Source organism: Pimephales promelas, chromosome 12 (assembly GCF_988280905.1).
Source record: "Pimephales promelas chromosome 12, fPimPro1.hap1.1, whole genome shotgun sequence".
NCBI classification, from domain to species: domain Eukaryota; kingdom Metazoa; phylum Chordata; class Actinopteri; order Cypriniformes; family Leuciscidae; genus Pimephales; species Pimephales promelas.
Genome location: NC_142780.1, coordinates 20,852,081 through 20,860,922, shown reverse-complemented (window position 1 = coordinate 20,860,922; position 8,842 = coordinate 20,852,081). Strand labels below are relative to the sequence as shown.

At 38.4% G+C, this 8,842-nt stretch overlaps 1 protein-coding gene across 2 annotated transcripts; it reads right to left on the bottom strand.

Moving 5' to 3' along the window:
• Positions 1-972: 972 nt before the first annotated feature.
• On the bottom strand, positions 973-4,151 carry fpr1 (formyl peptide receptor 1). Of its 2 annotated transcripts, none has more exons than XM_039679613.2 (2): positions 4,064-4,151; positions 973-3,299 (listed from the first exon to the last, which is right to left on the bottom strand). In XM_039679613.2, exon 2 carries the CDS (start codon positions 3,284-3,286, stop codon positions 2,165-2,167), a length of 1,122 nt encoding a protein of 373 aa, XP_039535547.2. In that variant the 5' UTR covers positions 3,287-3,299; positions 4,064-4,151; the 3' UTR covers positions 973-2,164. The 2 variants fall into 2 exon arrangements, with proteins under 2 accessions (XP_039535547.2, XP_039535546.2); XM_039679612.2 differs by having other exon boundaries at positions 4,005-4,145.
• Positions 4,152-8,842: the final 4,691 nt, after the last annotated feature.

Genomic DNA, 8,842 nt, shown 5'->3' with positions numbered 1-8,842 from the left:
GAATGCAGGGAAGTCTGTTCTATAATGGCAGGGGCTCTGACCACATTCTTAATAGAAAACCAACGTATCTAATCGTAGTCATGGTTCTAGTAACATGATAGTTACTAAGACATTCTTGCCCTCATTGGGGGATGGGACCACAGATTGCTTGGTACACTATACATATACCAAATAATTGTGTCTGATTTGTCTCAGTGTTATCTCAGTCGAGATAATGGCGTGAGGCCGGTGACATGATACTGATGAGCACTGATCTCGTAACTCTCGCGAAGGAGCTTCAGAAGCGTAAGCGAAGGAGCGACGATAGTGAAGGACGAGGACTATTTGTTATGTTTTTATTTGTGGTGGCAGTCTTCCGTCGTCAGTGAGGGACTGCCGCCTTCTTTCGTTTTGTATTTGTTTATTTTATCATTATTAAAGTCTGTTACACATTTGGCTGTTCCCGCTTCTTTCTTTCCACAACAACATACTTTGCTACATTAATGTATTCAGCTAACAACTGTTGTTAGATCATAGTTATTTTGCTATAATCTTCCATGTCAATAAAAAATAAGCACATTTTGCTTCAGGACCTGTAACTCGCTGATTTTTTTTTAGCTTGAGTTCTCAAACTTTACTACAAATGGAACAAATTCAACCCTCTACAAGAATTTTACAGACCTTGTGAGTTGATGTGTTTTCCTTTTTGTTACACCTACCCACTACCAGGATAGGTTGTAACACATGCTGGGGTAAGTTGTAACTATTAGAAAGTAAAAATGTATGCCATACCATATGAGAACAATTTCTCTATCTCTTTTGGCTTGTGTGTGTGTGTTTAAATTTGTCAACCAGAACAAACTTACTTAACAGTACAACAAATAATAACACTAGGCTACTACAATGTAAAGGCCCATCTAATTAAATAACATAAACGTGAAAAAAAAAAAAAAACATGTCTCTGTGTGTAAATGAATCTACTAGACACACGTATACTAGAAAAACGGTTTACTTACAAGTAATTACAACAATAAACACTACTTCAATGTACCAGATTAAAGAACATCTTTGTACATCTTTTAAAGGAGCATTGCGGAAGTTCTGAAATTTCTTCCCGTTACTGACACTACTGGCCATTAGAGAAACTGTAGCCAGTCTCATGCTCGTTCTCGGTGCGCACACTCGCACGCTTGTTGGCTGCACTAGATAAGGTTTTTTTTTTTTTTTTTTACTGACAAGGAGTTTCTGTGGGTATTTGGATTGTGCTGGAGGCTGGTCCACATTTGAAGACCATTTAAAACACTACTGCTAGCGATTGGCGCTGCTTACTAATGGCCGTATGGATGTAAGCCCAAGTAGACGAGAATGCGCATGAGGTCACATTTTGAGGTCACTTTATTTAAACCACTGGCAGAGACACCTCTGTCAGTCTTTCTTTTTTATGCCCTAGTCAAGAAAATTCTTGTTATATTCTTATTATGTAAAGGAATGGCTGTGACACTTTTTACATAAGGCGCACATCCATGTCAGCCAATGTTTAGCTAGCAGTTTTTGCATAGTGGTTTGAAATTAGCAGGGGGAAAATGTATCACATATTGCCTAATAAACTTCCATTTAATCTAATATAAGTCATACAATTGTATCTGCAATAAAGATACAAAACATAGTCTAGGTCAAAGTGTTTACACCAATAAACTTAATACCATTTTTAATACGAAATAAAAGATTTATAAAAAAATATGTGCAGACAATACAGTAAAGAAATAACAAAAAAGTCTACTTGCATCACATGCACAATTCATAAAAAAAAACGTTTAAAATTGCTCATATATGGCATACAGAACCAAGTTCAACTTATGTGTGTCAAATACTTCATGGGTATACGTCACGCTGGAAACCTATTGTATTTAAAAGGTGGTTTTGGGAGTTTCTGTCAGATTTAACTCACGTCTGGGTACAAATTTGTCTCCAAAATATGGTTAAGTATAGGTACAGACACAAATGTAAATAACAATTCTGCATTAAATTATTATTTCCCCATAACAGCAATTAAGGCAGTGTTTTATTCATTTAAAGCTTTTGGTCCAGTTTCTTCAGGTTAATGTGTCTCACTTTAATTTATGATGACGCTAAATCCACATGGGACACTCGGTAAAGTCCTCCTTTTGAAAAAAGTGCTTCATGGTTATACTTCCGCATCAGAGAAGGACTTGCTCCCGTTCTCTTTAGTACGAATGGTGGGCATTGAATTTGTGCAGGTATTTGTGCGTGAAATTTCCTCTGTGAAAGCGGTTTCCAGAACCTTCAGGATTGACCTGCGCACCTTGTCTTTAAAGTCTTGTCCCATGAAAACATACAGCAATGGGTTCAGGCAGCTGTTTAGAAAAGCCAAACTGGTCACAATGGGAATCCCAACAGTGGTGACATATTGCAGGCTGGGGTTGAATTTCTCTCTCATGTGGTGTACCATCTCAATAAGCACCAGGATATGGTACGGAGCCCAGCACAGGAAGAAGGCAGTGATCACAGCGGCAATGATCTTGAAGGGACGTCCAGTTCGGCCAGACATTGAGCGGTTTCTTCTGAGACGATGGATGATGACCGCATAGCAGGAAACGATGATCACAAAAGGCAGCACAAAGCCTATGAGGAAACGGGTTATGATCATGGCTCTATGCCGTAGAGTACGGAGCGCCACTACCTCTGGTTTCTCATAGTCATCAGAAAATGCAAAGTTGTTGAAGCAGTTGATTTTGTCTGGGCTGTCGTGGTCAGGTGCAGTGTCCTTGAAGACGAAGTAGGGTGAGCTCAACAGCAGGGCGAATAACCAAACTCCAAAGCTCACCGCAGAAGCACGTCTCACATTCCGATGATTCTGTGCCCAGATCGGACGTACCACAGATACACAGCGGTCAACGCTGATCACGACCAGGATGTACACACTGGCAAACATGTTGAGGAAACTGAGAGTGCTGTTGAATTTACACATGAACTGGCCAAAAGGCCAGTGGAAGCCCATAGCAGTATAAGCCACGCTGAGTGGGAGGAAGGCAGTGAAGAGGAAATCTGCCACAGCAAGGTTCAAAAACCACACCGTGTTGACTGTCCTTTTCATTTTGAATCCAGTTACCCAAATTACAATGCCATTTCCCACCACTCCAAGTACAAAAGCCAGACTGTAGACAATGAGTGACATGATGTTAAGAGATTTTGCAAGCGGCGTATCCTCATAATCATCATCATCATATTCTTCATCATATAAGTTGAAATCGAGTGGGCTCACTGAAAAATTGGATTGATCCATCATTGTACCTTCAAACCTGGATTGACAGAATGAATGTGGTATTTAGTGAATAATTATAAGCCATCAGATAGACCGCGACATGTACATAGAACTAACATGTAATTCTACTTTTGTCCACTGGAGGCCAGAATTTGACTAGTAAAGTAATGCCTTGTCATTCAGAACATCATCTGAAAGCACTTTCTCTATTCTGCCTTCTCAGATATAACATTTTACATGGGAAAGTATATTAAAAATATATCTGCATTTTACTGATTAAACTGAGCTCATTCAAAAATGTCAATATAGGATAGCTATATATATTTTTCTGTTTGTAAATTCTTTGGCATATCAGTAATCATTTTTTGCATAACAGTTTTCCTTTAAGAATAAGAATATTCCTTTTAAAAAAACTTAAAACTGATATTCATGAAACAGTTATTTCTTGTTTAGCTGTCTACAAAATTATTTATTTGTCATATAAAAGCACAATAGACCATTTACTTTTAAAACATAGACTATGAACAATGCAAACGATAGACCAACACATATCTTTAAGTTTTGCTTTGATCTCTGTTGTAACAGAGAAAGTTGATAACTATAAAAAGGTGCTCAAATGACTGTAAAATATTCATACATTTGAGATTTAAAGAGATTCAAAAGTTATATTTAATGACTCCTAAAAGTTGCATTCACAAGTTGCATTCACAATAAGATAATCATATTAAAGCATGATGCTTACCTAGTGTTGCCTAATAAATGGCTTCAACAAAATTTTAAAGTAGGCTAAATAGCTCACACCTGTGACTCGCGAGAGAGCAAAACTGCAATAATCTCTCTTGTTTGTTGTCGGGAGAATCATTGAGAAGGTCCTGGCTGCAGCCTGCAGATCGGGGCGGGGCTTCACGTATCGCCCCGCCCCATACATAGTCTGATTGCTTCCATCGTCTTTCATAGGGATACATGATAGAAAATGTGTTTGTAGTTGGTAGGAAGGAGTAGCCTACATGTCATTGAAAACAACCAAAGCTGTGCAGTTTCACAAGGCCTTCATTATAATGCGCAGAAGTGGAAAAGTAATTAGCCTGTAACTTGCAATGTGCCTGAAATTACTGTTTTGCTAAATAAGCTGTTTTTTAGGCTGACGCACAAATGACCCCACAAAAATTATTATCCAGTGCAGGAGGGTCAGGTCTTCAGGTGGATACATTATGAATTCAATTAAATGACCTATGATATTTTGATTATTTCATATTATGAGAAAGGAAATGAATCAGTAACATGACAAGACACACTTAGTTAGGTGTTTTTGGTCATGCTGTTGTATGATAACTAAATGACACAATGTGTTTATGTATTTATGTGTGTGTGTGAAGCTTTCATTTTCTTCACTACATTGCAAAGCATAATATCAGACTTTTTCTACACAAAAAGGTGACATGTGCAGCCCCGTCCCGATCTGCATGCTGCAGCCAGTGTAGCCTAGGCTACTTTAAAAAATACATAAAAAAAATTAATACAAAATCTGAAAACAACAAAATGGTATAAAAAAGACAATATACAAAGAAAAGAAGGAACTCTCTCAACACAAAAAGAAATAGAAAAAAATAGAAAATACAACAGATTGTATATGCTAAACTGCATATGATAATGATAAACTGCAAATGATAACCTTTTATTGCATTATTTATTTGTTATTACTGAGGGCATCTGAGTAGTGAGCATATGTAGGCTGATCTTATTTATTTATTTATTGTTATTATTATTATTTTCAGCAAAGTGTAGGCCTACAATCCCCGTTTGGGGTGACGTCACACCACCACCTCCTAGTTTTATACAGTTGTTGTTGCTGCTGCTTCTTGATTTAGGCTATCTCAGTTTTATACTATTTTTCTCGTATAGGTTTGTCCAAAGCGGTGTGTTAATGTCCACAGATTTGATAATGTCAGGCTAATAATTTTTGGAGATGACAAGACGGGTTCTACGGGTTATAACTTGCCGAATATTTCCAGCATTTTTTCAGAGCCATGGAATGAGTGCGGTTTCCCGCATGCGGTAACGCAAACTGCCATTCTGACACAAACAGCATGGTTTGAGTATCGAGTGAGGCGACATCTCATGTCGAATCCACACGACGATTTTCAACAATTTTAACGACGTCGGACGTAGAATAGTTATTTTAGATCTATACACAGGCAGTTGTACAGTGTGGCTATACATAATATGCACATTTAAAACGAAAGGATAAAGTCCATATATTTATAGATAGTAGCCTATATGTGCATGTGGCATGTATAGTTTAGCATGATGATGCATCAGCCATCCCATGCCAATGTATTATTATAAAATAAATAAACACATCTGCTTAGTAGTTGTTATAGAACAAAATGTACAATTATTCAAAGAGGCTATTCTGGTCGTGTAACCCCCTACGAAGCCCCTACAGTTAAACTTTTACAGAATGTATAAATTACTTTTGATATAATATTCTTATCAATATTTATATATTTTTAACAGTGTTGTAGTCGAGACCACCTCACTCGAGTCCGAGTCGACACCGAGACCAGAGAGAGTCGAGTCCGAGTCAAGACCGAGTCCATAGAGAGTCGAGTCCGAGTCGAGACCAGAGACCAGTGAGGGTTGATTACCTAATTTACTTTTATTTACTTAGAGAAATACTTTTTTTTTTTTTTTTTTTTTTACTGAATTTACTTAGAGTTTAAAAAATATGATCAGTTTAGGGTAATAAGGCCACATAGTAGGTGGTGTTAAAAGTAATTTTATTACAATTTGTCATGCGCAGTTGCGCACTAGAAAATCACCAAACACTGGGCGTGTCAATCAATTTAAAGAAATATTTTATTAACATACATTAATAATCATGAAAAATATTTTGAAATGAACTCGAGTGGACTCGGGAATAATTCCGAGTCCTAAAAAAAAAATGTTCGAGTACGAGTCAATTCCGAGTCCAAATGGACACGAGTCCATGACAAGACCAAGACCATTAAAATATGGTCTCGAGACCGAGTCCGAGACGAGTCCGAGTCTCGAGTACTACAACACTGATTTTTAAGTATCATTTACTATGTAAAATAGTAAATCAACTATTCTAATTAAAATACAATTTTGACAATTCAGTTGGATATTTGAATAACTGATGTCAGACAAAGCAGAATACATATCTGAGAGTTAAAATTATTCTATGACATATACAGACAAATATTTACTAAAAAATGTCACAGCACACTATGAATGCAAATGTAATGATTTCACTCAACTAACCTATAGGTTTTAACCCTTATGTGCTGTTGTGGCTTTTTTCAGCCACTAAGGGGTATTTTTTAGTCTTAATTTGGCCGTAACTTTTTCTTTGTTTCAGCAAATGGAATGATTTTTGGTGACAAATCTTATTTTGACACATATTTTGGGAAAATGCTTTGAAATTTTTCAAAAACTCAACAGTACACTCTGGGCAAATTCACTACCCTTTCGTTATGTTCGTGGCTGAAAAAAGCCACTACTTTAAACTGCTGTAAAAATGTATCAGATAAATATTTTTTTCAAATTTTTTTGCATAAATCTATTAACCGACCTCAGTCCTGATCAAAACTACTAAATGTTTAAAAAAATTTCAGGATTTTAACTCTTTAATTGCCAAATTCATAAATGATGTCACTGATTTGGAAAAAAAAAACACAGAAAATGACTTATTTTCAATATAAAATATGATTGTGGACTGGATTTTTTTTCACCTTTTATCACAGTCTTGGACATGTCAAAGATTAGAAACAACATTGGTTTTGATGCATTGTTAGTTTTTGTGTAGCATCAGATTTTAACTTTTTCTCCCTCATTTACTGTTCGTGGCTGTTTTTGCCCCATTGACTTCCATTATAACCACATTTTTTGATTGCAAAGCCATGACACCATAAAATCATGCATTTTTGATTGTTGATGGTTTTCCCTGTTGGGAAGAGGTAAAATTTGTAATTTTTACTGTTGATAACCAGGTGGAACCATTTAACCCTTTAGACAGGCCTGTGCAAAAAAAAGCTTAGTTTCTGGCTTTTACATGCAGTTATATGGAGTATAATAGCATATTACAGTGTGTATATGTGTGTGTGGGTGTGCGTGAGAGAGTGTGAGAACTCACCTTGATGCGTCTGAGAAAATAAAAATATACACTTCAGCTCTCAAAACTACATGGAGTAAACAAAAACAAAGTAAGTGTATTTATGCATCTGCTGCCTTTTGATGGTGAGAAATGCAGACTAAACAAAAACAAAGCAAGTGGATATAAACGCTTGTCATTTGATGGTGAGAAGAGCAGCAAGCAACATGAGAGAGGGCTTGACTTGTAGTGAAGTTTTAGAGATGATTATGCAGTCTGACCCCTCCAGCGAGCTGCAGGAGGTATTGTCTTCTCACTCTGACTGCAGACTCAGGACAGTCAGATCCTGGTTTGGATGTGGCACCCTCATCATCATCTCAAGCTTCCACTGAAGGCGAGGAGGATTCAGATGATCCTGGATCTGGATGGACTGGGAGAATCTTGAGAGGGACATGGTGGTTCTGAAAATCGCACGACCACTGCGATCATCCCACAGGCAACGTGTGGACTCCCCTCTGGATCTGTAGACGCTGGCCAAAATCAGTAGCCCCATGTTGGCACAGAGATCTGTGGAGTCCACCCCAGTCCAGTTTCTCATTGTGCGGTGCCCATGGAGGTTGGTCATGCTGACAATGAGGTCAGTCGTCTCCTCCGTAAAAAACAGATTGAACACAGAATCCATGTTCTGAACCATTGCGATAGCATTGCGTGTCGGCCCTCGACTCACGCCTCTTGCAGGCTGAAGAAAGGGAATTGTCTCCGCATTGGTGGAAAACCATACTTCACCATTTCTCCGAATCCACCCAGATCCAGGATCCACAGAATCCTCCTGCTTTCAGTGGAAGCTAGAGCTCCACTGAAGGCGAGGAGGATTCAGAGGATCCTGGATCTGTGGACTCCACAGATCTCTGTGCATGGGGCTACTGATTTTGGCCAGCTTCTACAGATCCAGAGGGGAGTCCACACGTTGCCTGTGGGATGATCGCAGTGGTCGTGCGATTTTCAGAACCACCATGTCCCTCTCAAGATTCTCCCAGTCCATCCAGATCCAGGATCATCTGAATCCTCCTCGCCTTCAGTGGAAGCTTGAGATGATGATGAGGGTGCCACATCCAAACCAGGATCTGACTGTCCTGAGTCTGCGGTCAGAGTGAGAAGACAATACCTCCTGCAGCTCGCTGGAGGGGTCAGACTGCATAATCATCTCTAAAACTTCACTACAAGTCAAGCCCTTTCTCATGTTGCTTGCTGCTCTTCTCACCATCAAATGACAAGCGTTTATATCCACTTGCTTTGTTTTTGTTTAGTCTGCATTTCTCACCATCAAAAGGCAGCAGATGCATAAATACACTTACTTTGTTTTTGTTTACTCCATGTAGTTTTGAGAGCTGAAGTGTATATTTTTATTTTCTCAGACGCATCAAGGTGAGTTCTCACACTCTCTCACACACTCACGCACACCCACA

Coding starts and splice junctions, on each gene's coding strand:
- fpr1 (XM_039679613.2), bottom strand. CDS start 3,286: ATGATGGATCAATCCAATTTTTCAGTGAGCCCACTCGATTTCAACTTA.